Here is a 27,071-nt window from a genome sequence, read left to right as displayed (position 1 = left end):
TATATAATAAAAAGGTAATATGAAAATTGACCCTAACAGCAAAACAACTGGTCACCAGGATGGACACTGACCACCGTAGGGTGGATGCTCAACAGGAGCTGACCCCTGGTGGTCAGTGCGCTCCCACAGGGGGAGCTCTGCTTAGCCACAAGCCAGGTTGATGGCTGCGAGTGCAGAAGTGGTGGCAGGAGCCTCTCTCGCCTCCTCAGTAGCGCTAAGGATATCCAGGGAGTGGGCCTAAGCTGGCAGATGGACATCCCTCAAGGGCTCCTGGGCTGCCAGAGGGATATCTGACTGCCAGCTTAGGCCTGATCCCCTGAGTATTGTGCCTAAGCTAGCAGGTGGACATTCCCTGAGGCAGTGGTCGCAACCTCCATGGACCACTGGTGGGCGTTCATTGCTCCAAAGGTTTCCTTAAACCAGTGGTTGCCAACCTTTCAGACCTCACGGACCACCAGTGATCCACAGACCACCAGTTGGTGACTGCTACCCTGAGGGGTCCCAGACTGTGAGAGGGTGCAGGCCAGGCTGAGGGACCCCGCCTTCCTAAGTGCATGAATTTTCGTGCCCCGGGCCTGTAGTTGTTAATAAAAATACTACATTTTCAGTGGGTAAAAATTTTAAAAACAATTGCTCTATAAAGTTCACATTATTAAACAAAATACTAAACATTAATACTATGACCTCCTGTAAAACACTTAAATTAATGGGCAAAATCATGTATATTACCAAAATATTTCTTATAATAAAAGAATGTCAGAATCATTTTAATCAATATCTTCTGAAATACTTCTTCATAGGTAGCTAAAAACTTTATGAGAGACTAAAAGCTTGAGTGCTTTAATTGCAAATTAAGGTAAAATCTGAAATAAAATATTTTAATAAAGAACATCTACACAAGTAGTTTACAAATTTTTTATTTTCCAGACAAGAAGCTAAAACTAGATGATCCTCAGATGGTTAGGTTCAATACTGAATACCTTATAATTCTACATCTAAAAAAGCCAGCATTTGCTTTTCGTCACCTGTTTTATCCAACTTCACCCTATTTAGTAACTTCAGGCAGGTTCAGCTATATGAACACACACACACACACACACACACACACACATACACACACTTCTACTTTTTCAATCAGTCAGATTTCATCACTCTCTCCATTAGTAGAGGTGGTGGAGGGAGACAGAACTACCTAATAAATAATATCAGGGCTGAGAATAAATGTATTAAAGGGGTTGAGTCTGATGGTAAGGACAACCCTCCAGGCTGTCAAGAGTCAGTCACTCTGCCCCTTTGACCAGAACTCAGGCTGCCGCCACAGATCTGCAAGCTACCAGCAGATTCAACTTTTCAGCTGCCCTCACAGACAAACGGCCCTTGGCTCTTGTGGAAGTTGATTAATTCCTCATACTCAGTTAACTCATTTGCTCCCACATCAGAGTGCCCCTAAACACACTTCTGGAATTGAGCTCAACTAGAGAAGCAGTTTGCTTTTGGTGAATACTAGCTTCAGATGCGCAGACTACAATCTGAATAATGCAGAAACATTTTAAGTCACTCCACATAAACAGTTTCCTCATTCACGACTCCATTGGAAATCTTTCTGGATGAAATTTTCATGAGAGCTCACATTAACAATCTTGCTGCCACATAGTCCACTCCTTGATTTCTGGTTCGCTCCACAGGGAGTTTAAGGGCCTATGCATTTTATAGACATGCCTTCCTTTTCCTTTTATCACCTTGTAAAATCATTTGGCATATAATTTAATCAATAATCAAACAGTTCCATGGAAAAAATTGCCTTTATTCATAGCCTTTGTTTATATCTTATCTTTTCACAATTAGCCTCTATTGCACTAAAGAAGCTGAATAGATTTGCAAACTAAGTGTTACAGCAGCAATTTGTAATCATTAGCTTGGTTTTTGCTCACACTTTTAATGTATTCTTCTATAACCTTATTTGAGAATATATATATATATATCTTTGTTTGAGTGCTTATAAACAACATTAAATTGTCGTTTGCACATATTAATAGCCCTATTCTAGAATCCTCAGACCTTGCATCTGTTTTTAGAGATCAGCTTATTTGCATTGATTAAAGCCTGTGATAATCAATCAGCTTCTTATTATCAGGCCACTCCTATCAGTGGAAAACCTCTTGAGTCTATTCCTATCCATTTCAACTTTATCCCAGGGGATGACTGTTATTATCTTTAATTTTATTTTTTAGAGTCATGGTGTACCTGGTTACTAATGACACCCTCAGTTCATGGCACTTGTTGTCACAGGTTGTATGAAGTCTCTCTCGTTGTTGTTCTATTCCCCTTTGTCTTCATTTCCCGCTCCTCTCCTCTTCCCTCAGTGGGAATTATTCTCATGTATTCAGTGAATATTCTTTTGGTTTGTATGTGTTTTTAACTATCTCTTATTCCTTTGGATGTCTTAAATTTTAGTTCACATAAAGGATTTTGTCCTGTAGATCTCACTGTGTTTCTTAACCTTTCCCCTCAGCACTGATTTTTATTCCTATCCAGTCTACTCTGTGTATTCCCAGTCCATTACTTTTCACTGCTGCATAGTATTTAATGCTGGGCAGTTACCACACTTGGCCCCAGTTCCTTTACTAGGATTCTATGTCCCTGTTACTTCATGTAACACAGCAACAAGCAGTTTGAAAATATACAACCCAGGGAATTATGTAACGTCCTTTTCCCTTCAGCAGCCCATTCAGGATGCTCTTCCTCACATGGCTGCGTGGAGTGAGACTTGTCTATAATTGTAGTTGTCAGCTCCCGTGTAGGTCTTATCTGTCTCTATTTCAGACTCAGTGCTGTGCGTGGCCCAGCCCATGGAACCAAGCTGGATGGAATCACAAAGTCAGTCTGAGTGCTGAGGCTAGGTCCATGAGGAGAGGCAGGTTTTGAGGCTCAGTGATGGTACAAGGAATTTCCTATCATCTAGAGAAGGGGCTGGCAATCTGCCTGTGAAGGGCTAGGTAGCCGCTCAACTCTCAACTCTGCCTTTGTATCACAAACAGCAGCAGGCAACATGTGAATGAATGTGCACATTCCAATGCAACTTTTTTAACAAATGGGCAATAGGCTGAAGCTCTGGCCTCATCTGGAGTCCTTTCAGACAGGGAAGTGAAGCATGGCTTTTCTGAGGCTGACTCATTCTGTTCTTCCTGAGTGCTTCCCCACCGAGTAGTCTTGAGGACTTGTGTAATCATCCAGTCTAACATTTCTGTTGATTTCAAATTTACCAACCTGTATTTACCAGGTCATCTGTATAATATTTCTTGTCTTTTTTTCCAAATACTTATTCTCCACAGTTCCAACATAAAGTATGGAATATAGTTCTGTGGTCACATCAGCAGTCATCTTAATGCTCTGTGTATTGGCACACGTTGGATAGACTCACCATTGTTACTATTATCAATAATTATTTATAAAAAACAAAAATAACAATTGCTCTTTCTTAAATAATTAGAAAAAGATCAGACCCTGAGTGTTTTCCACAGATTATTTAATGCAATCCTTATGCTGACCCTGTGAGCAGGCGTCACTGCCTTCACATGTTAGGTAAGAAAGTTAAACATTCTTTTTGTCTATTTCATCTTATCTTTAGTTTCCCTTAAAACTTAGGCTTTTGTAAAAGTAAACTTTAAGATCATTCTTAAAATTTATTTAAAACTACAAGAGAGTTGAGTGCTCAGTTAAACTTGCACTATCTTTCTCTTTGAACAGACTGAGAAATAAATTCAGCCCTGTCCCTTACCCATCTTAGAACAAGTCTCAGGAGAGCCCAGACGTTAGCTTCCCCCGTAATTCTTTCAATATCTACATGTTAATCATCTGTTAGTATAGAGGTGCACTAAAGGAAACCAGGCAAGAGACAAAAAATAATTTTTTTTCTCTGGTGTCAATGTAATATATTAGGTTTTGTATGAAATAAAAAAGAATCAAAATAATTCAAGTATGGTAAATAGTCATCTAGGTTGTTTTCATAGCCCTTTTCTATAATATGTATAGTCCTTTGGCAGATATTTAGTTAACTTGATATAATAATGTGCGATGCTACATATAGGGGACAAAGATGGTCTTGCACTGTGTGGAGTGTACTGATTAGCAAGAGGCAGAACATTAAACAGTTATAAAAAAAAAAGTGTGATAGGCATTTTATCTAAACCTAAGAAGTGCAGGATGCTGTAACAGCACATAACACGAGTACTTAACCTTGTCTAGAGGTCTCATTTCCTGAAGCAATATTTCAATGGCACTTAAATGGAGATGGAAGTGTTTGCATTACTTAGGAGAGAGAGGGGGGATGTCTTAGTCTGCTCTGGCTGCCACCACTGAATACCATGGACTGGGTATTTTAAACACCAGAATTTATTTTCTTATAATTCTGGAGCCTGGAAGTCCAAGATCAAAGTGCCAACAGGGATGGTGTCTGGTGAGGCCTCCCTGTATATGTCCTTACAGAGCCTTCTGTGTGTGAGGAGAAGAAAAGCGAGGGGCGGGGGGAGGGCAGGAAGCTGAGGCTCATAGTTCTGTGTCTCTTCTTCTTCTGAAGAGAGATCCCAGCCCTATTGGACGAGGGCTCCACTCTTTTGATATCATTTAACCTTCATTACCTTCTTAAAGGCTTTATCTCTCAGTACCATAGTTGGTGGTTAGAGTGGTAACATATAAATTGGGGAGGGGGGATACATTTCAGTTCATAATGGGGAAAGGATGGAAGGAGAGTATTCCAGGAAAAGGGGGTAGGACAGGAAAATATCCAGAGGCAGGAAGGTAAGGAGGAATCCAAAGGGAAAAGGGTTCCCTGTGGTTGGAGCTTCAGATGCGTAGAGTGTAAGCGCTATGGTGAAGGTTGGGGGTGCAGGGAAGCGAGCCCCGGGTTGAAGTCTTTAGGTAAGGAAATCTTAGGTATCCCACTGATTTTTCCCCCCTTGAACTTTTACATTGTCAAAAGAGCTCTGCATTAACAGGAGAAGATCTAGAGTTTAATAACTCTGAAACCTTGGGGAAATCATTTGTTTTGAGCCTCAGTGTCTCCAACTTAAAAATTAGTCATGCTATAACTCTTAACTTTCTGGATTGTTGGCTGAGAGGAGATAATGACTGTGAAATGTCATAGGAACAAAAAAGTGCTATATAATTACTGAGGATTTTTTTTTTTTAAATCCTTTCACCAAACCAACTAGTTTTCTCTACAAAAACACTGCGTGGGTGGATTTGTTATCCCTTCCTTTTGTGATACACTCTCAAGGTCCTGCATGGACCACCCCGGAGCCCAATATTCTTTAGTTTTCTTTGCTTATCTTTCAAAAAAAAAACGGGCAAAATTGAAAAAACAAAAACAAAGATAGGTTGTTCTTTGGATTAAAAAAAGAAAGAGTCATGCTGCCCTTTCTGAAAAAAATGTTCTTGTTATTCCCAATTATCCTATTTCTTCTCTGTCCTCTGTGCATTGCCTAGACAGAATTATTCTCAAGCCTCACTGCCACTGTGCTTTTCTGTCCTTCAGGCCAAAACGTGTGACTGTTATTGCTTTCCTCAGCTCACTAAGCTCTTTCTGCCCTGGTTCAGAGTATCTCTGAAATCCTGCCTTTTAAGACAGAGTGGCAATTTTCACTGAGACACGTCTCTTTATTTTTCATCACTCCCAAGTGCCTTGTTATTCTGTCTATACATACAAAACATATATGTATTCAATAGCATTGTATATGTATTTGTGAGGTATAATATTAAGTAAGAAAAGTCTTTTTTGTTTTGTACACATCAGAATTTCAATTTCAAATTCATTGTGGTCCCTTGAGAAGATATAGACTCTGCATCTGATATTTATATTTATCATTTTCCATGTTTTTTTAATATTAAAATCTTTTTATTGATGATAGAGAGAGGAAGGAAGAGGGTGAGAGAGATACAAACATTAATGGTGAGAGAGAATCATCAATTGGCTGCCTCTGATATTTCTCTTACTGGGGACAGAGCTTACAACCTGGGCATGTGCCCTGACTAGAAATTGAATCTGGACCTCCTAGTTCATGGATCAACATTCAACCACTGAGACACACCAAGTGGACGATGGGGGTTTTCTTTAAATGCCCTCTTCAACTAATTATATATGAAAATAATCAAAAGAAGCTAGTAGAGAAGCATGAAAAAATTAAAGTCCTCATAAGGAAATGAGACATTGAAACTGATGTGCACAATTTATCAGCTGTTGTCTTTCATTACTTCTCTATTTTCATGGCTTCTGATTTATTTGATCAGAAGCCTGACCTTATCATTATGAAATTACGTTTATGCTGTTTGACTTATATTATATAACAAACTTCTCTTAGCTGTAGCTGTTGCACAGAATTTAAATTGCCTTCGAGGATAAAAGGGAGAATTAAGACAAAGAATGGTTCCTGAGGCTAGAAACCCAACCAGCAAGCTCCCTTCCTAATGGAGTTACATTTTATTTATTTCCACTCTTAAAGCACTGTGTCCTTTTTCAGTAAAGCCACATAGTTCTTTTCTTAGAAAGACAGTCAATATGAGTTATCATTTGAGGATGAAGGCTACTCAGTTGTACTTGTAAAACATCAGTTGACCTTGCCTAAATTTCAGAAAATAAAAAGTCAGTACACATAAACACATTTTCTCTCAGCATTGAAAAGTTCTAGTCTATAATTTACTTGCTTGCTAAGGATAGAAGTATCACTTAAACATTTTCTGGGATATTTTCCCCCAGAAGTAGACTCACTCCATTTCCCATTGGTGCTCTCTTTACTACCACCTAGTGGAATGTATGAACTTTGCCTGTGGATTAACAATGGGAGAAGGAAAAGAGTAAGATGAATTTTATCTTGGAAAAAATTTTCCATGATGATGAGTTACTGTTACTTTTTTAGTAATAATGCAGGTTGCAAAAAATACATGAGTTCAGAGTAAAGAAAGCCCATGAATTCATGTGATATCTAATAAAATGCTTTTCCACAAATAAAGCTATCTTATACAGAAACTTAGAAGCTGGATAAATCACAGAGACTGTCTTGCCTATTGTATTTTTAAATTATGTTCAGAGGCTTTTCTTAATTTCTTAAGATAGAAATTTCAAATATTAAGCTTCAAAGCTCCTTTGCTTGGAAGGATCATTGTACTTAAACTGATAGATAAGTAAAAATGGAGAGATAAGACCCGGAGAAAGGGAAGCATCGATCAGACTGTCAAACCTTAGAGGGAAGGTAGGGAAAGGTAGGGGTAAAGGGGAGAGGTCAACCAAAGGACTTGTACACTTGCATATAAGTCTAACCAGTGGTCACGGACAACATGGGGTTGGGGGTATGTGTGGGGAAAGGTTTGGGATGGGAATGGGGAATAAAGACAAATACGTGATACCTTAATAAAGAAATTTTTAAAAATGCAGAGATAAGTAGTCAATTTTTTAAAAAAATATTTTTTATTGATTTTTCCTACAGAGAGGAAAGGAGAGAGATAGAGAGATAGAAACGTCGATGAGAGAGAAACATCGACCAGCTGCCTCTTGCACTCCCCCTACTGGGGATGTGCCCGCAACCAATGTACATGCCCTTGACCAGAATCGAACCTGGGACCTTTCAGTCCGCAGACCGACGCTCTACCGCTGAGCCAAACCGGTTTTGGCTAAGTAGTCAGTTTTTACCCAAGCTGGGAAGAAAGGCAGATGCCTGTATTCTAAGGCGTTTTCTCCCAAACAATGAAACAAACAAACAAAAAAGGTAAATGAAGCTTTAAGGCTCTTCACTCTGTATTGGTGGGGAGCTCTGATCAGCCTCTGTTACAGAACAAACAAATGAACAAAAACTAAAAATCTGTTATTTGTTGACTGATTTCTTTAACTTGGCTACCCATAGTAGTGTCATTTCCTCTGTGGCCACCAGGCGTGGTCCTTTGTTTACATGGAATGTGAGTAGGATCATGTTCCCTTTCCCTCAGGGGGGCATGCCTTTCAGATGGCATCACTGTGACCCAATACAGACACATTGTTTATGCTCATGAATATTTTGCTTACCAGATTATTCTTTTTAAAAAATAATAAAAATAATACCCCAGATATGTTTTTATTGATTTTTGATTTTTGGAGAGAGAAGAAGAGGGAGGGAGAAGGAGAGAGAGAGAGAGAGAGAGAGAGAGAGAGAGAGAGAGAGAGAGAGAGAGAGAAGCATCAATGTGAGAAACTGATCAGTTGCCTCCTGTATGCGCCCTGACTAGGGATCATATCTGTAAACTTTTGCCCAGCTGGTATGCTCAGTGGTTGAGCATCGGCTCATGAGTCAAGAGATCACCGGTTCAATTCCTGGTTAGAGCACATGCCTGGGTTGCAGGCTCAATCTCTAGTGGGGGGAGTGCAGAAGGCAGCTGTTGGATGTTTCTCTCTCAGCAATATTTCTCTCTATATATTCCTCTCCCCTTGTCTCTCTAAAATCAGTAAAAAATATTTGAAAAACAAAACGAAACAACAAAAACACCCTGCAACCTTTTGGTACAGGGGCCAATGCTCCAACCAACTGAGCTACCTGCTTGACTCTTGATGATGTATGCCTAAGTAGGGGAAATGAGGCCTAGGGAAGGGAGTGGGAAATATAATTAACACTCAGAAAAAAAGTATACCACCAGATCTACTTTCAGCCTGTTTCATCAAACAAGACAAAAGCCACATTACCCACTGGAATTGAATGTCCTCTCATTCTTTCCCTGGCAGATTTCTACCCCCATCCAGCCAACCAGGCTCTAGTGAAGACTCAACACAAGCATTTTATACCCCAGGACTCTCTATGGAGGAGTCCTGACTTGTTTTCTTACTTCCTCAGTGGCACAGAATGGTTCTGTGACCTCTGTTGCCTGAATGATAGGTAGCCTTCAAAACTCCAAGCCTCTCAATTTTTCTCCTTAATAAACAACTGACACTAAGTGCTTGTACCTGCCGTTGTGCTAAAGGAATGCATATGATTTTGCACTGTCGGCTTATGGTGAATGTTGGTGGCAAAGGCCGTCTCCTGTCTTTGTCATCCTCTGCCTTTTGGGGAGTTACACTTATCTTGTGTGGTGTTTGCCTCTGGCGTCGCTATACCCTTGCTGTCACAGTGAGGCCTGGGAAGCCACAGTTTCCTATAGCTCCCTGCTGCTGGATCCCCTGGCATGTCTAGGAAAACAGAAGGGGAGGTTACAGAACCAAATATTAGCCCTAGCTGGTTTTGCTCATTGGATAGAGCGTCAGCCTGTGGACTGAAGGGTCCCAGGCTCGATTTCAGTCAAGGGCATGTACCTCGGTGGCAGGCTCAATCCCCAGCTCTGATCAATGCTTCTCTCTCTGTCTCTCCCTCTTCCTCTACTCTCTCTTAAAAAAAGAAAAGAAAAGAAAAAGAAAAATATCCTCTGGTGAGGATTAACAAACAAAAGAAAAAAAAAGAAACAAATATTATATTTCTCACCCCCAAAGACTAAAATTATGTCTGAGTTCTTCCCTTTCTCCATTTCCAATCAATGCAACATAGAAGGGTGTTATATAGTTGGCTGTTAAAAATACACTTCACTAAAAACCCTTCTAACCAAAAAGGGACATACTTGCTTTTCCTCTAAAAAGCAAAACAACTCAGAAAGCAAAGCATAATGAAGCATACGTAGTCCATTCTCTGTGTTTTCTTCTTAGAGGACCATTGGGCTTTGTGTCACTCACTGATAGAAGTAGCAGTTCCTGTCCTTTGCTGGCCCCTCTGGGAGACAGTTACAGCTTTATTCCAGACTTTGAGGCTGGTGTGTACATTTTAAATGAACAGTTGTGTGTATGTTTAATTTATTGCAGCCTTCTCTTGGAGTCAAGAAGCCTACCAAAGCCATGATCTTTGTGATCTTGAGCCCAGTGGGATCTTACTTTTCAAAGGGAACCTTAAGTCCCGTGTCCCTGTGGGCCAATCCGAAGTTTGTAAGAGCCTGGAAAGGTGGGACTGGGGACTGCAAGATGGGAGGGTAAGTAAATCTGTGTTTCTGTCTAAAGGAAAGAGTTCCTCACCATCATTGAGTTGCCATTTCACCTCTATACTTGTACATATATGAATATTCTAGTCATAATGCTCGTTTTTGTTTTGGGTTTAGTTTTCATGTCTTCACTGAACTCGTTGTATAAAGAAATAACCTGTCGCCCCCTATTGGAAGAAACATTGGATATTATGCATATCCATGAATTGAAATAAGTAATCAAAAGAGGAATCAAATCAGTGATTTGAATGAACTGCCCTTGGTTGCTGGCCCTCTGGCTGCAGGCTGTTGGCTGGCATTAAAGAGTGTCTGGTACTGGGGCCAAGGCCCTTGGATGGCTCCAAGGGGTCTTGTCTGGGGAAGGTGCCTGCTTCATTGAAGTGCTGTCTTCATTGCTACAGATTGTAGCCATCCCACCTGCTGCCAATTGGCTGAAGGACAGTCCTGCTTTGGCGCCGGCAGGCCAGTCTCATAGGCCATATGTAGCTGGCTGGAAAAGAAAGAGCATTTGAGAAGTGTTAGACAATTTTAGGGGTGGACTTGGCCGTGAATGGAGAATGCCCCTGTGGGCGAGCAAGAATAGCTGCACTAACCATCATGGGCTCTTCCTTTATGAAAACCAAGTGCTGATCTGGTCACATATCCGGGCAGTAGCAGCCCTGGAAGGTGGCTCAGTGGCGGTCTTCCGGGCCCTCGTACAAAATGCAGAGTCAGGAAATCATGAGAGAATCGAATGATGTGCTGCTGGGATGTGAGAGAGGCATTAAAACTGGCTTTGACCCTTGGGTGGTCTTTATTTATTTCTATGAAAACAAAAAAAGGTTATAAAAGTATATGACCTGTCATCCCTGCTTGTAGTCTCAGCAACTGCATTCTGTCAATGGATAGAGAAATCCTAGCGCAGTTTGTTACAATAAGAAGTCCCTTCCTTTTTCTTCTGGATGAGCCCACTCCTTCCTGAATGTGTCCTAGGCCAGGCAGGCTGAAATTGCTTCTGTTTACTCTCTTGATTTCTCATTTATCCATTCAGACTTCTTCATGTGCACTGCACACCATCTGTATTACTTTGTTAAAACTTCTTTTAGAGTGCACATTGCAGTAAATCAATAATCTTGATAAAAAGGTAATAATTTAAAGTAGTTTATCTTCTATATATCGATATCTTGCTTTGTAGCTTCCCAACCTACCTAGGGAAAAGATAACATGGGTACATTGGGAAGTAGTGGGGTCTGGCTTGTGTGGCTCAGTGGTTGAGCATCGATCTGTGAACCAGGAGGTCACAGTTTGATTTCGGGTCAGGGCACATGTCCAGGTTGCAGGCTTGATCTCTAGTAGGGGGTGAAGTACCTAGTACCCTGTCTGGCAGGCAGGAGTCTCTCAAGAGGCAATAGTTGATATGAGGTGCTTCCTTAATCATCTTGACTCTACCTTAGGAGCAATCAATTGGATTTTATACAATGAAATTTACTCTTGGAGAGGTGTACTTAATATGTCTTTTCTCAGATATTTATTCCACTTAAAATTATTGTATATTAAAACATTTCTATGTAGACAGTTTTCCTTCTTTTTTTTTTTTTTTCCTTTTTCTTTTTCCTCCAAGGAGATGTGTTTCTCTTCCGAATATTAGCAGCATATGGGAATGAACCAAATAAATTGCTATGGTATCACTCACCCTGTGGGCATTAATACTATAGCTTACGCCTGAGAGAATTTTGAGGGGGAAAAAATCCACTGAGGGAATATGATAATTAGACAAACAAAACAAATAAAACCCCCTTTTCTTTCAGTGACTGAAACAGTCAGCTTTAATTCTCTTTCCTGCCCAAGTAACTGGATGTTGCTAAGGAATCGTAGTTTTAATTCTTCCACACTCCCAAAAGTGTGTGTCTGTTTGTTTTCAAACTGTGAAAATTTTGTGTATTTTTTAATAGAATAAAGGGAATTTTTCTTTTGAGATAAATTATTTCTCTATTGTCAGATATGGAAAAAAAAAATCTCAACAGCTGTGTCTGTGAACTAGAGAAAAGTCAATTATAATAGTTATTTTTTATAATTTTATTTTAAAAATATATTTTATTGAGTTCAGAGAGGAAGGGAGAGAGACAGAAACATCAGTGATGAGAGAAAATCATTGATCAGCTGCCTCCTGCGTGCCCTACTGGGGATCAAACCTGCCACCTGGGCATGCGCCCTGACAAGGAATCGAACCATGACCTTCTGATCCATAGGTTGATGCTCAACTACTGAGCCCCAGCTAGGCATATAATAGTTATTTTTTTAATGAAGTTCACTGGCATAGAAGAGGCTTATATAACCTGTTACTTAGCTTTTATTGTTACCATTTTGTTTTTTTCTATACAACACTATGCAGTATATAACCAGAGTTTTTATTTGCCAGACGATTTGTGTGAGGCAATAATGCGAACTGACCTCAGTTCACATAGAGCCAAATAGTAGAAGAGCAGGAGCTTCCCTGAGCCAGCTGGCCCCAAACCCAAACCCAAACCCATGCTCTTTCTACAGGACTGCCCCGAAAAGTCAGGTTAATACTCATTATTAAAAGATACTCATAATTTAACTCAGTTAGTGCCTGTACAACATCAATTCTGAATAAAGGTTATCTGGCTTTTCATTAAATAAAAGCCTCACATACCAGGATTGTATTGTCTTTAGATTAACCGATAATTTATATTTTATTATGTATATTGTGAAGGTCTTTTAATGACTCTTACCTTACTTCCATTTGAGTAAACCTCATCATTGCCCAGATTGCTATAGCCATGTAGTCTACTGCCTATTTCTCATAGCTTTTCAGGATATTTTAGTTATGAGTCAATATTCTTTCAGTTGCAAGTCGGAAAACCAGCACAAGTCATCTTAAGTAGTAAAGGGATTGATTGTACATAGGGTGGTAACAGTGGATCTGTTGTGGTCTGAAATTGTGGTTGCCAAGTTTCTTATGCCCTTGTATGGGCCCTACTCCTCATCCCCACCCCCACTCACCATCTCTTGTCATAGTTTCTAGCCTAGGATCTCCAATTTCAGATGTCTTCCCCCATGAAGTCTAGTGATCATGTACACAATAGACCCCTGGCGACATCATAGCAAACTAGCAGCCACTACCCTCAAAAGGAGAAAATACATCTTTCACATTCCATAGATTAAATTTACATGAGCAGATTGGGTTACACACCCACCATTTAATTTAATTGCACGGGGCAAAATGCAATTTAATTCAATTGCATGGGGCAGAATGACTTGGCTACATCGGAAGAGCCACGGGGAATACAGAGGGAAGGGAAGCTGTGCAGATGAGAATGGCAGGTAACCACTGTATTAAAAGGTTCTTGTGTTTAATTGATGCTTTTACTTAGACAACACTACATTTTTAATTTTGCCCAGATGTAAAAGTGATCACTTAAAATGCCTCGGAGTGTGTTTTGTGGGAGATAACATTGACACTTTGCAGTAGTTATTGTATATTTGATCGGTTGCTTGTTCCTGTGTACTTTTGGGGGCTTCATAGTCTAACAGTGGGTTTAGGACTTATTTCTAGCCTTGGTTGTAATATGGTTGTGCTTTTCAAACTTGTTTGCTAATGTCCTCTGAACGTCAAGGAAAATTAATTCTACAACTAGGGGCTGAGGGAGGCAAGCAAGCAGCACATTTTTTTGAGGACTCTCATCTTTTATTTTCAACATTCATTCATACTCTATAAATATATGTCATTTAAGTTGAACAAAAAACTAAATTTAAAATATTCCCAAAGTATCTTGTCATTCTAAGAAGATGTCCCATGTTCCTTTGATTTTTGAATACTCCAAGATGAAGAGTGCAGATTGGGAAAAATGGGCTTTCAGAATACTTTTTGGTTAAAATCAGGATTTTAATGTCTTGCCCCACATTTTCGGGAGAATTCAGACATTTTTTGGATATATTGAAAGGTCCCAGTTAAGAGAGTACAGACTTGGTGCTCTGCTACTTAATTGCTGTAGCTTGATACAAGTTACTTCTCTAAGCCTCAGTTTTTCTGAGCTGAATAATGGAAATGATCCTGAAGGCTAATTCAATACTGTTCTGAGACTTAAACAAAATAATTCATGTAAAATTGCTTGGAAAGTGAAAAAATATATATTCAATAACTTTTAACTGTTATTAACTTGGTTATTTACCTGTGTTCTCATATCTCTACTTTTCAAGTTAGAATTCCACAATTTTGCTTTGTGTGTGCTCTTTCTCTCAAATGAGTGCAATTAGATCATTTAGATTAACCGATAATTTATATCTTATTATCTGTGTTTTGAAGGTCTTTTAATGACTCTTACATTACCTCCATGTAAGTAACCCTTATCATTGCCCAGATTGCTGTGGTCAAGTAGTCTAGTGCTTATTTCTCATAGCTTTCTAGAATATTTTAGTTATGAGTCAATATTCTTTCAGATGCAGGTCGAAAAACCAACCATTAAATTAGGGTCTAAGTTAATGTTATGCTGTTAACTAGAAAGTTAACATATTAAGTACATAGTGCATATTAAGAACATAATACATTGATTACATGCACCTGTGAATTAAAGAAGTTGGTATTTTGGTGTGGGAATAGGGTAAGTGTAGAATATTTGTAATCAGTATGTTTCCTGTTTCTTAAAAGGAATTACGGCTCCTCTCTCTTTGCCCAATGTGAAGCAGTGGATAACGGGTGTCAGCAGGTTCTGTGGCTCCATGGAGAGGACAATCAGATAACAGAAGTTGGAACTATGAATCTTTTCCTTTACTGGGTTAACGAAGATGGAGGTAATCTACTCAGATTTCAGCTCCTTGCTTTTTTTTCTTTTTTCTTTTTCTTCTTCTTCAATCATTTTCAGTGGAATTGGAAAGAAAAGAACTTGGAACTTAGAACAAAGAAATAAGCAGCATGATTCCAATGTGCTTTTGCTGTCCAAGTAGACATGAGTTCAAGTTTACAGAATTTCTAAAGATTTTGTTTTTTGGCTCTATATATATGTATTATTAAGATGTCAACTTAAGGAATTTGAATCTCTACAATCTGAAGATTTGCTACCTTATTCCTAACATTTTTCTTACTGGAAATCCCTTGCATTTGGAGTTAGGTTTCAGATAAACTTAATAGTCATACACAGTATAGTATGTATAAAATGCTATAGTAATAAACACAGCCTACTGATTTTACTGATATGAAACTTAGTATACTCCCTTGCTATAATTTCAAAAATTGTTGCACTTTATACATATTTTGATAATATATCAAAAGCCTTCCAGGTTTACTCTGGAGCTCACTTTAATTGGAACATAGTAATTTTAAGAATATACTGCTCTATCTTGGAATTGTACTTAGATCCTGGTTCATTCAAGTTTATTAATATACTAGAAGCTTGGTGCACAAAATTTGTGCATGGTGGGGGCTGTCCCCTCAGCCCAGCCTGCACCCTCTTCAATCCAGGATTGATCCCTCTCACAATCCTGGACCACTGGCTCCTAAACCTTCACCTGCCTGCCGGCCTGGTCACCCCTAACTATCCCCTGCTGTCAGCCAAGTCACCCCCAACTGCCCCCTCCCTGTCAGTTTGGTCACTCCTAACCGCCCCTCCCCACCAGCCTGATTACCTCTTACTGCCCCCACCCTGCCAGTCCAATTGCCCCAACTGCCCCCCTTTGCTGGTCTGGTCTTTCCCAAATACACCCTCACTGGCCTGGTCACCCCTAAATGCTCCCCCTGCTGGCTTAGTCACCTCCAACTGCTCCCCCTGCCAACCTAGTCACCCCTCACTGTCTCCACTGCTGGCCTAATTGCCTGCAACTGCATCTCCCTTCCCCCCACCCCCTTCCCGCTTGCCTGGTCGCTCCCAACTGCCCCCGTCTGCTGGCCTGGTAGCCCCTAACTTTCCCCCACTCCCCGCTGGCCTGGTCACCCCATGCAGCCTGCTGTTAAGTTGTTTGGTCATCCTTCACTAACCTCCCATCAGCCTGGCTATAGCTAGCCATCTTGTGAGGGCGTGAGGGTTAATTTGCATATTACCTCTTTATTATATAGGATGTCTACTATAAAAATCAGTACTTCTTTACTAGTTTTAATATTCTGAATGCTCATTATTTCTCTTTACTACTTTTTCTTTTTATTTAAAATTTTTTTTTTTTCATAACCATTTATCCTTTTTATGCCCTCTTCCATCTTTCCTGCAACTTGCTTTTGTTGTTGTTGTTCTTAGTTGTCAGAGACCATTGGAGTTCATTGAAGTTCAATGTCTGTAGTATTGAATTAAATGCCCAATAATGCAGATGTATGCATTTATTTCTACTAGAATTTTAAGTCATAAATTTTTATTTTTATTTTTATTTTTAATATATTTTATTGATTTTTTACAAAGAGGAAGGGAGAGGGATAGAGAGCTAAAAATATCAATGAGAGAAAAACATTGATCAGCTGCCTCTTGCACACCTCCTACTGGGGATGTGCCCACAACCAAGTTACATGCCCTTGACCGGAATCGAACCTGGGACCCTTCAGTCCACAGGCTGACACTCTATCCACTGAGCCAAACCAGTTTTGGCAGTCATAAAAATTTTAAAGAAATTTTTAGGCTTGTTTGCATTCTTAGAGTTTCATTTCATAATACTGAGTGTAGAAATGTAAAATATTAAATTTCTAAATACTTAAAAGGTCTCTATTGGTTTTACTTGAAATTTTAAAGTAGCTCATTTGTCATTTGCTACAAATAGAGGAACATGGTCACGTGTAGCTGACATTAGATCTCTATACTGATTTGAGCATTAGTGGCAGAGACTAAAAAGATTGAGCCTTACATTCCAGTGAGAGGTAGAATAGTAGGTGTGGTGAGGACACTTATCCAGGGATTGGCCATTGGTAATCTTTGGCATAGGAAAAGGCAGATAGAAATCACGCTCATTCTTCCATCCCTGCTGTTTGTACTTGGCACTATTTAAAAACATAAATTCTACTGGAATATTTGTGATTTCTAAATTTGGGTTTTTTGCATATGACATAAGCTGTACTTGTTGAACTCTGCACTTAGGAGATAATAGATTGATTCAACTCATTTTTCTCACTGGTCCACTCCCACCATCATCTCCCCAAAAAACCACATTACTCCAAACAAAAACAATTACATCAGTCAGAAGTGTCAACATCATCATTTAAGGATAGGAGATGTCAGGAGTTAAGCACAGTCTAAATCAGAGCTACATGACTTAACCAGAAACAGTTCTGGTGAAAAATTATGCCTTATCCAAACAATTGTAACGGGCCATTTCCACTATGGCTTTTAAAGGTCAGAATAGAAATGAGTGAATTTGTCTTCTGACTCTTACAAAATATACAAGACCTTAAGAGTTATTATTCAGATTATGGTTGCCTGAGATCACTTTAGTTTTAATGTGAATGTACCCCTTTAGTTTGAGGGTGTTCATATAATAGATTAAATACAAATTAAAGTAAGGAGAAAGGAAATGGAATAAATGTTTGGATAGTACTATGAGAAAATGCAATAGATACCAGGAATAACCTTTGGACCAAAACTAGAAGACATTGAGGCAACTCTATAGTAATTTTGATTTATACCATGTGGCTTTAAGAAAATATAAAGGACCCTAGCCAGTTTGGCTCAGTAGATAGAGCATCAGACTGAGGACTGAGGGTCCCAGGTCCAATTCTGTCAAGGGCATGTACCTTGTTGCAGGCTCCATCCTGGCCCTGGTCAGAGTGTGTGCATGAGGCAACCAAGTAATGTATTTTTCTCACATTGATGTTTCTCTCTGTCTCTCTCCCTCCCTTCCATTCTCTCTTAAAAATCAATGGGAAAATATCCTCTAGTGAGGATTAGAAAAAGAAAAGGAAATATAAAGAATAACAAGTTGGAAATCAGCAAAATTTTCATTTTCACAAACGTTCCCAACAGCAGCTATATGCAGAGTTCTTTTAGTAATTACCTGCTGTCTGTCATGAGCACCCACTCTCTCTGCCACTTTTGAAAGGTCACTAAAGTAGATCATCTGTTCACAGCACCGTGCCCTGCCTGATGACTGTATGTGGCACTTGTCCTGTAACTCATGTGGACTTTTATTCCAGTAACAGCAATGCTAGTGGTAAGATCACACAGTCTCGATTCTCCTTAAATTACTCAGTGGATGAGTAATTTAACACATACACTTGTAGAGACTAATACGATTGTTGGAACAAGTTTTATCTTCTATTGGACACTGGAGCCACCCTGAGACTTGGACCCAGTTCCCGTGGTTGAGTTCACAGATAGTTTGGGAGAATGATCATGGCAATGAGTGTTGATGCTGCTCAGTCGGCTCAGGCCCTGGGAGCCTTCTTGGACATCAGGCATTTACACCAACTTTGCTTGGAGCCTTCCTCCCTCCCATGTCTGTTAGCATGCTCCTATCCCACCTTCCAGTCTTTGCCCACATATCCATTCTCAATAAGGCTTTCCTGAGCACCTTACTAAAAATTGCAAGCTCGCCCATCCAGTGTGGCTCAGTGGTTGAGCATCAATCTATGAATTAGGAGGTCACTGTTTGATTCCCAGTCATGACACATGCCTGAGTTGCAGGCTCAATGCCCAATAGGGGGTATGCAGGAGGCAGAGGATCAATGATCCTCTTTTGTTGTTGATGATTCTCTCTCTTTCTCTCCCTCTTCCTCTTTCTCTGAAATCAATAAAAATACATATATATATATATATATATATATATATATATACACACACATATATATACATATATATATATGTATATATATGTGTGTGTATATATATATACATATATATATTATATATATATATATATATATATATATATATATACACACATACATATATATATTTTTAATTGATATTTTACAGAGAGGAAGGGAGAGAGATAGAGAGTTAGAAACGTCAATGAGAAAGAAACATCGACCAGCTGCTTCTTGCACGCCCCCTACTGGGGATGTGCCCGCAACCAATGTACATACACTTGACCGGAATCGAACCTGGGACCTTTCAGTCCGCAGACCGCCGCTCTACCACTGAGCCAAACCGGTTTCGGCCAATAAAAATACACTTACAAAAATATTTGCAAACTTCTCTCTCTACTTCAAAGCATTTATCACCTTTCCCTCCCTCCCCCCCCACCCCTTTCATGGTCTACACTATTTAATGTAACAACTGTTTGCCTCTGCCTATTAGAAAGTAAGCATGGAGTTACATTAGTTCTGTTCACTGCTTTATCCTTGGTATAGAGATAAGCCAACTGCATAGGGTGGGCACTCAGTACACAGATGCTTGTTATGATGGAGTTGCAGCCTGATAAACCCATCATTCAATTGAAAATGTCATAAATCGAAAATGTATGTAATACACCTAACCCAGTGTTTTTCAACCTTTTTTGGGCAAAGGCACACTTGTTTCATGAAAAAAATCACGAGGCACACCACCATTAGAAAATGTTAAAAAATTTAACTCTGTGCCTATATTGACTATATATAAAGTAATTCTCTTGAATAGGAATCAAATAAACACAAAGAAAGTATTTTATAATTACTTTATTATGAAATATTAAGTAAACAAAATAGTGAAAAATTATAAAATTCTTGTCTTGTCTGCACCTACGGCACACCAGGCAACACTGCCGCGGAACAGCGGTTGAAAAACACTGACCTAACCTACCAACCATCATGGCTTAGCCTAGCCTACCTTAATTGTGCTTAGAACATAATATCCCCAAACACTGGCAACACAGTACAAGAGTATCTACCAGATGTTTACCCTTGAGATCACGAGGCTGACCGGGAGCTGCGATTCACTGCACTGCCCAGCATCGGTGAGAACATTGGACTGAACATCTGCAACCGGGGAGAAGCTCAAAATTCAAAGTTTGATTTTTCCTGACTAAGTATCACTTTCACACCATCTTAAAAGTTAAAAAAGAAAAAAAAATCACGTCAAAGCATTGTTAGGCCAGGCCCGTCTGTATATTTGTTGAGTAAACGAATAATTGTGCTGGTGATGGTTAGGGCTCTTACGCAAACCCACATTCCTGGTTCCTATTAGTGCTTGACTTTGGGATGACACAGATGAATCCTGCTGTTGTTGCTTCTAAACCCTTCAGCTTCTAAAAATGATTCCTCTGTCAAAAACAAGCTGCATTTGTAGGCTGTGTTTTCCTCATGTTGGGCCATCTGGAGCTGGTTCTGGCTCTCATAAGCATGTTTGTGGTTGCAGAGGAAAATGAATATTTCTCACCCAAATGTTGTCATGTCATCATCTCTGTCTGGCAACCAGAGAAACAGATGTTCTGTTCCTTGACCTCAGGCTAGTGGTTACAGTTTGGGTGTTAAATATATTTCACAAAACTGCGTTTGCATAGGCGGGGCCGCCGTTTTCATTTAACTTGATGGAATCTTAGAGCTCAGCCGGCTCCAGGAAAGGGTCCAGTTTGGGGGCAGTGGAAGTAGGTCTGTCTCTATGTGTGGAGTGTGTGCATATATATACACACACATGTAGATCCATACTACATTTATGTCTAGCTAGCTAGCTATTGCAAAACACAGGTTTATTTTGAGAGCAACATTTCAAAGTAGCCCCAAGGATGTTGCCAAAACTAAGTTTTCCTCTTTCCCGAAAGCATCTACGAGATGATTTTTAGACATATTTAAGGGGGGGAAAAAAATCATACTGCTATATCCTAGAAAAGAGATTATTCATTTATTTTTTATTCAAAAAACAACAACACTTATTACATCCATTCTGAGCCAGGCAGAATGCTGAGTTTTGGGGACACAGGAATGAATGTAGTTTTGGTCTTCCAGACAGCTTGTGTATTGGGGATGTGTAATGTACCCACAGGGTACAGGTGAGCCCAGACCCCAGTATCCTATCAAAAAGGGAAAGACTCCAGTGTAGGTACCCTGAAGGTCTGGTCCTGACTGTCCTCCACTGTCACTAACCTTGCAAGTCACTTATGTGTGTAGAACCTCAGTTTCTTCTGTGAAGCGAGGATTGCCCTAGGTCCCTGGTCGGCAAACTGTGGCTCGCCAGCCACATGCGGCTTTTTGGCCCCTTGAGTGTGGCCCTTCCACAAAACACCATGGCCTGGGTGAGTCTATTTTGAAGAAGGGGCATTAGAAGAAGTTTAAGTGTAAAAAATTTGGCTCTCAAAAGAAATTTCAATCGTCGTCCTGTTGATATTTGGCTCTGTTAACTAATGAGTTTGCCGACCACTGCACTAGGTGATTTCCAAAGTCCCTTTTATTATAGCTGCATAACATGACTTGGGGAGCTCAGAGTCACCAGTGTGATTTCTGCACAGTCTTTGTTACCTAGTGATTCTTTCAAGCAGACCTTGTGAATTCCTCTGAAAACGCATACTGGGCAACATACGGTCTGTTACAAGCTTCACCGTCTTGATAAAGCAATGATTTAGGGATTGAATTTCTCACAAGATACAGATTCCTGGTTGCCAGAGGTAGAGAGGAGAAGGGGATGTTGAGTACCAGAGATTTCCTTATGTAAGGGGTGTTTGTGGGTCATGGGCCACCCTGACTCTGGCAGACGGAGAGTCATCCCAGACCAAACGGTGGTTTGGAGTGCCTGGGATCATGCTGTGGTAGACCAGTGTCTCAGCTGTGGCTCTCTATGAGTCACCTGTAGAATTTTGTTTTGTGTTTTGGATTTCTTTTTTTTTTTCTTCTTCTTCTTTCTTTTTTGTTAGCCAATATGTGCTTGAGCCCATCCTGAGCTTATTACATTTGAAACTCAGAGGACGAGGTCAACAATTCTAAATATGATGTGGATACTCACTTTACAGTTTGATAATCACTCTAGAGAGATTTATCAAGGGGTAGTGTGTGAGCAGTGGCTGGCCTGAATAGGCACCCACTCTTCTTGGGGGTGACGCTCTGCCACAGTATTCTTAAAAGGTTTGCTAAGGACCAGTGTGCCCACGTAATATCCTATCTACATTATTCTAATTACTAACCAGCTTTAACCTACCAAATTTTGACTTCACAATGTTCCTCCTAAGAGTAGTTTATAACTTTTGCTGTTTGTTAGTGGAAAACCATCTCATTTTTTACTGGTTAAGGGTACATTGAAGATGAATAGATGAGTAGTATACTTTCCCTCCCTCCCTCCCTCCCTCCCTCCCTCCCTTCCTTCCTTCCTTCCTTCCTTCCTTCCTTCCTTCCTTCCTTCCTTCCTTCCTTCCTTCCTTCCCTCCTCCTCCTTCTTTGAATCGAAATCTACCTTAAGTGTGAATTGAGAAATTTGACAACGCACAACAATAATATCTTCATGTTTATTACTAGCCAAATTGAAAGACACAGGAGGGTTTTTTGTTTATTTTTAATGGCTATTGATATATAGGCATTGCTAATATAGTTAAAGTTTGAAAATATTCCAATTTCTAATTGACAGAAGAAGAACTGGCAACTCCTCCACTAGATGGCATCATTCTTCCAGGAGTGACAAGGCAGAGCATTCTGGACCTGGCACGCAAGTGGGTGGGTTTTTGACATGAGCAACTTTTCTCAGCACGAAACAAAAAGTAATCAAAATAAGTTCAGCTTTGTGTTGAAATAATATCCTGAAGTTGCAACCAATGTTATCTAATCTTTGATCTTAACTTGAGTGAAAAGAACTCTTCTAAAAGACCTGTCTTGGCAAGAGTATCAAATAAGCTTTGTTTACAGGGAGGGCAGACAGAAACCAGTTTGTCAAGTTGTCCTGGTGAAGAAGTATTCTAGTACTAGTCTCAGGCTCTATATCAGGTGTCTCCCACCAACTCACCTGATTTGTAATTTGTGTGCTTCCATTTAGCCAGTCCTTAACTTTTCATGTCTAAGTCCTTTGTTTCCACATGGCAATGACTTGTTGTTCTCCCCTTCCTCTGTTTATTCCAGCATAGCCAAGCTTACCAAGAAATTAAGAATTCTATTGGCATAAGTGTTTACTAACATAACATTATTAGTTTGGCTGCCTTCTCTCTCCCCCCCGCCCCCTTCCTTCATGCTCCCTGTCCTTCCAAATTCCCATACATGCTTATTTTAAAGTCAAAACACTCAAGCAAGTGTAAAATTATTTTCAGTAGACTTTCTGATTCATGTGACACAAGCAAGCATGCTAAACTATTCAGTATTGGAAATGACTTTCTAACATACTTAAGATGAATGTTGGATGAGTTGGTTATCTGGCAAAGGTTTTTGGATGGAACTTTTGACCCATGTGTTAAACTAATGTCCAAGGGACATGAAAAGGCTGTGAGCATTCTGTGGTCAAACAGTACTAATAAGGCAAACGTTTAGAAACACACATCATCTAGGAGAGTCCTAGTACATTTCCTCTGGAAAAAGGCTTTGGAAATAGAGAAAATGGGCCTTGTCTGCTTCGGGGTTTTGTAGAATTATTTATAGCACAGCTGCCACATGCTGGCTGGCACATCGGGCATGGCATTTACAAACTGTTTGTATAATTTCAAACAGCTTGCCCTGTCCTAAATATGTTTGCAGTTGCAAAGATGTATTTTCAAAGCTCAGTAATTTTTGTTTTATTAGAGAAAAAAATTCAACCAAGTACAGAAGGGTTGATGACAAGTTGCAAGTGGAAATGCTTTCCCACACTAATGATTTGCTAGCATGAAAATAGGTTATTATGGAAGAAGTTTTTTCTTGACTCCTTAGCTGTAATTTATTTTAAAAGCTATTCTAAAACAGTGAGACATAAATGCCAAGAGCCATGTGGGGGGTTACCATTACATGCCAGACAGGGAAAATTGTCCAAAGATAAGTAAGGGTGAGCAGAGTAAAAACAATTCTGTTTATTTACAAGATTTTTTTTTTTTCTTCCTTTTCCAGGACACAGAGCTCAGCTTGTTTTCAGTTAACTTGGCTGATTTTCTAGAATTTATTTACCTTTGAACAACATAATTGCAATTACAGACTGAGATAAATTGAAACTTGCAAAAAGCCATATTTCTATCACAGGCATATTTTCCTACCCTTCCAAATATATGCTTACAACATGATGCATTCTTCTAATGTTTTGAATCTTGCCAAGAGCTGTGATTTCCATTTTTATCTATTGTAGATTTGCAGGTTTAAAAAAATACTCCCATTTAATTTTAAAAATCTATCCATTTTTTTGTTTGTCCTTAATTCAGATAGCTTGTTGACAAACTTTGAGCTTTAACCACTAATATAAAAGAATGAGAATTAAACCGATGAAAGAATGTGTACTAAATAGCTTTAAAAAATCAGAATATCTTTATTTATATTTTCTATCCTGGAGCAAATAAAATGTTCCAATAGTTCAGCAGAAGTTGATGCGACATAAATGCCAGAAGTTATATCAATAATTCTGTGATGAAAATCTAATATGATTCTAAGAGTAAGGGAGAGGATTACTGCAGTAAAGCCAACTTAACCAGTGGGTTTAATTTAGGAAGAAAAAATATACAATGCAATTTCTCAAATAAAGTCCAAATATACTTTCACTGTTTTAAAGTAATGAAATCTTCCAGATGTTTAAACTCAGTCCATGGTTTTATTCCATAAAAGACACAATAGAAAAAGGACCAAATTTGGAGGAAGTTGGATTAAACCTGAATTCAGGTCCACTTTCTGCCATTTACTATCTGTGTGGCCTTAGGGAGAGTCACTCTCAACTTCCTTGAACCTTCATTTCTTAAATGGGGATGATGATACCCACCTTAAAATCAGAGAAGTTGGCATGCAATGGATACTCCGTAAATGGTAGCTATAATTATTAATGTTATTATAATGTATTCTCTTTTGTGGTAAATAGCACTTAAAACACTGTCAGCTTAGAGTACACATTAAGTAGCACCAGTGTACGTCAACCTGTTTGACTTTAGCCATAACAACAAATAGGCAAAAAAAAAAAAAAAGCACACGTCTTAAAAATATGCCATGTGTTTTATGCTCATAATCTTATATTTTATATTCTGATCCTCTCATTTAGAGACCTTGTGACCTTGGAGTAGGGGGCTTAACACCTCACTGTGTTTTACCAGTAAGATGGTGTTGCTTTCTACAGCTTTTCCCTCTAAGAATATAAAATAGAAAGGTAGTACTACAGGGCATTTTCCCCTCATGCCTTTTCCTTAAAAATATGTATCACTTTTTTTTTAAACTATATATTGCAAACAGGGTGAATTTAAGGTGTCGGAGAGGTACCTCACCATGGGTGACTTGACAACAGCCTTGGAGCAGAACCGAGTGAAGGAGATGTTTGGCTCTGGCACTGCCTGTATTGTTTGCCCAGTTTCTGATATCCTGTTCAAGGGCGAGGTAAGACAGCCTGCCATTTCTAAGCATTTGCGTATAATTTATTTTTTTAACATCTGACCAAATTACTAGTTGGTCCCAGAATGCAAAGGATTTTTTTTTTTTTTTTTTTAGCTTGGCATTTTATTAACTGGGGCGGATTGTCCTCATGAACTTGTATTATTAGCAAATTACTTACCCTTGAAGTATAGTAACCTCTATCTCGTATAAAAAACTGCTGTTTGAAACTCTCTGTTATTGTTAGATAGTCCCTTGATCCTGTCATTATAAACTCTGTCACTTTAAGATAGTCTCTTATTCTATAAAATCACTTTGTTTTTAATTAAAATAATAAAAAAAAGATAAACTTAACTGTCCTTGCCCCCAACTGCCCTCCTTTATAGGCCTCATCCCTCCCAACTGCCCTCCCTTGCTGGTCAGCTTGTGGTGGCCATCTTTGACCACATGGGGGCAGCCATCTTGTGTGTTGGGGTGATGGTCAATTTGCATATTATTATTTTATTGCATAGGATAGAGGCCTGGTGCATGGGTGGCGGCAAGCTAGTTTGCCCTGAAGGATATCCTGGATCAGGGTAGGGGTTCCCTTGGGGTGTGGGGTGGCCTGGGTGAGGAGCTTGTAGTGGTTTGCAGTCCAGCCATTCCCCCCCCCCCCCACTTCCCCTGGCAGCCCAAGCAGAGGCCCCGGTATCTGGGATTTATTTATCTTCTTTAATTGAAACTTTGTAGCCTTGAGCAGAGCCAAGCTTCCTGCTCATTCTGTGGCCACAGCCATTTTTTGTTGGGATTTATTTATATCCTATAATTGAAACGTAGCCTTGAGTGGAGGCCAAGGCAAACCAGGGCTATAGAAGCTTGGCTTCCTCCATTGCCGGGGAAATCCAAGCCTCCTGCTTGCTCTGTGGCTGCCACCATTTTTGTTGGGATTTATTTATCTTCTTTTTTTTTTTTTTTTAATATATTTTATTGATTTCTTACAGAGAGGAAGGGAGAGAGATAGAGAGCTAGAAACATCGATGAGAGAGAAACATCGACCAGCTGCCTCTTGCACACCCCCTACCGGGGATGTGCCCACAACTGATGTATATGCCCTTGACTGGAATCGAACCTGGGACTTTTTCAGTCCGCAGACTGATGCTCTACCCCTGAGCCAAACCGGTTTTGGCTATTTATCTTCTATAATTGAAACTTTGTAGCCTTGAGTGGAGTCCAGGGCCACCAGGGTGTGCAGAAAGCTTGACTTCCTCCATTGCCAGGGAATCCCACGCCTCCTACTTGCTCCTGATTGGCTGGTGGGTGTTGCTTGTGGGTTTAGTGGAGGTATGGTCAATTTGCATATTATTCTTTTATTATTATAGATAGGATACTGATAATAATTCCCATATTTTTATGCCAAGTACTAACTCATTATGTATTCAAGGTTACAACTGTCTGTAACAATAACACACACAGAGTTCTTTGTAATATCTGCAAACAAAGAGGCTTGAAAAGTATAACTGCAAGAAACTTTCTGTATGTATTGCTCAGATTTGGAAGAGACACCTTCCTCTGGGCCACATGCAATAAATGACTCCTAATTAATTGTCTCATTAAGACATTTTGTATTTCACCTGCTGATTTATGATACAACACTCTTCTCAGTGAGTTTATGTAAGCTCCAACAAGGTGGGAGGTCAGTTTTGTCCTTGGACAAGAATATCTGCCTTTTGTCAATTTAGGGTTTTGAGATGTGTCACAA

At 39.6% G+C, this 27,071-nt stretch overlaps 1 protein-coding gene and 1 long non-coding RNA gene across 4 annotated transcripts in view; both read left to right on the top strand.

Annotated features, from left to right (window-relative positions):
- The window catches only part of BCAT1 (branched chain amino acid transaminase 1), an 88,360-nt gene that overhangs the window by 51,226 nt on the left and 10,063 nt on the right, over window positions 1-27,071 (top strand). For all 3 annotated transcript variants that reach the window (XM_036457392.2, XM_036457390.2, XM_036457393.2), the window contains exons 6-9: window positions 9,842-10,005; window positions 14,663-14,805; window positions 22,449-22,534; window positions 25,199-25,339. In XM_036457392.2, coding sequence (XP_036313285.2) covers window positions 9,842-10,005; window positions 14,663-14,805; window positions 22,449-22,534; window positions 25,199-25,339 — 534 coding nt within the window. The remainder of the gene's footprint in view (window positions 1-9,841; window positions 10,006-14,662; window positions 14,806-22,448; window positions 22,535-25,198; window positions 25,340-27,071) is intronic.
- LOC123653167 lies at window positions 16,106-16,996 on the top strand. Its single transcript, XR_006742807.1, has 2 exons — window positions 16,106-16,339; window positions 16,575-16,996. It is a non-coding gene; the product is annotated as an uncharacterized LOC123653167 (long non-coding RNA).

Source organism: Pipistrellus kuhlii, unplaced genomic scaffold, assembly GCF_014108245.1.
Source record: "Pipistrellus kuhlii isolate mPipKuh1 unplaced genomic scaffold, mPipKuh1.p scaffold_m20_p_3, whole genome shotgun sequence".
Classification (NCBI taxonomy): Eukaryota; Metazoa; Chordata; class Mammalia; order Chiroptera; family Vespertilionidae; genus Pipistrellus; species Pipistrellus kuhlii.
Note: the sequence above shows the minus strand (reverse complement) of the source record. Positions and strands in the feature narration are given on the sequence as shown.